Raw genomic sequence first — 1,526 nt, forward strand, 5'->3', positions numbered from 1 at the left:
TATTAAATATCTCTGTGACGGCTACTCTTACTTCGTTTTGTCGTACCACTGAAACATACAGATGTCCCATTTATGTCCAAGTTATAAAATTTTCAAGTTTTCTGTGAAATTTTTGTTTCAAAGTTTTTTTTTTTAGAACTAAACATAATGGTACTGAATTTTTGTTTCAAAGTTATCCCATAATAGCGGTTGAGGCGGTGACGGAGATGATGGGGAGGACGACGACGAAGGAAACTGACTCACTGTCCAAGTTAAGGTCGCTTGTGTCTTTATTTAAATCTTATTATTTATTTTTTGAAAAAAGTTTAAATCTTATTATTGCTATGCTTGTGTCTTTATTTAAATCTTATTATTGCTATGCTTGTGTCTTTATTTAAATCTTATTGCTATGCTTGTGTGTTTATTTGATCGTATCGATCGTTAAGACTTTTATGTTGTTAGGGTTTGTTAACGATGTCCAACACGGGAAGGTTTTTAAACTGCAGCCTCTGGATGTTGAGCTTCTCCTTGCGAAGATCCCATGATCCGATGAGCTGGCCTCCAGAACATGGCATTCGAAACGTCTCATCTCTCTTGGAAAACACGACACGGGAGGAGAAGAAGCAAGGGTTGTCTACACTGACGTTGGTCCACTCCGAGTTTCTCTGAGCTGGTCTGCAAAAGCTGAGCTGAGGTCCCAAGAACTTGACAGCCACGATACAGTCTTCGTCCTCTGGAGAAGATGAGGACATGGAAACGTTGGTGATGATTTGGGTTTGGCAATAAGGCAGAGTCACGAGAGGAGGCAGTGGGATGTGTTTAGGGTCTGTGTACGATGCAGAAGGGTTTAGATCGTCTTGGAGACGCAATAAGCCGTCTTCCTTCAAAGTAGCCACCCAGCCATGTGATGAACCGATTGTTACCATTGTTTTGAAAATGTCGTTGTACAGCAACTCCCCTGGGACCTTCTTTTCCAACTGAATATCAATGCGAGGATCATTAGCATAGCCAACGGTGAGTTTTCCTAGAAAACCCTCTCCACAAGGTTCAGCGCCACTGATGATATAAGGAGGGGTTTGCTTTTGGATCGGTGAAGAAGAGAAGCCACTGGAGAGAAGTAGAAGAGTTTGTCTTCTAGACTGCCCAAGACGGAGCTTGGAGATGGAGAGCCTGCTTAGAAGCAGAGACATGAATGTAGTAGATGTGTTCTTAATGAAAAATGAAGAAACCCTAATTGAAGAAATGGCAGTCTTGTCCACCAAAGAAGCCTCCATTTAATATACAGAGGAATTGCCTTGCTTACCAAGGTTTTGTCAGACGCAGTCGCTTTCGATATTATACGCATATATTCGTGGAAACAAATCTCGCCATAAAATATGTTTTAATCGTTTTGGTATTTCCTTACAAACAAAAGTAATTTCCATGTTGATGTCACTTAATATAAAGTACATCACACATGAATATATGAATATATTTTACTTGACTAAAACTCATCATGTGTCTCATCTCTCATTTTTCATAGCTTACCTTAATAAGTGAGTTATTAG

General features: G+C 39.8%; 1 protein-coding gene across 1 annotated transcript; it reads right to left on the minus strand.

The window, feature by feature from the left end:
* Window positions 1–437: 437 nt before the first annotated feature.
* Window positions 438–1,253, minus strand: LOC108845483 (uncharacterized). The gene has a single exon (XM_018618689.1). It carries the CDS (start codon window positions 1,251–1,253, stop codon window positions 438–440), a length of 816 nt encoding a protein of 271 aa, XP_018474191.1.
* Window positions 1,254–1,526: the final 273 nt, after the last annotated feature.

The sequence above is a fragment of the Raphanus sativus genome, chromosome 3 (assembly GCF_000801105.2).
Source record: "Raphanus sativus cultivar WK10039 chromosome 3, ASM80110v3, whole genome shotgun sequence".
Classification (NCBI taxonomy): Eukaryota; Viridiplantae; Streptophyta; class Magnoliopsida; order Brassicales; family Brassicaceae; genus Raphanus; species Raphanus sativus.

Coding starts and splice junctions, on each gene's coding strand:
- LOC108845483 (XM_018618689.1), bottom strand. CDS start 1,253: ATGGAGGCTTCTTTGGTGGACAAGACTGCCATTTCTTCAATTAGGGTT.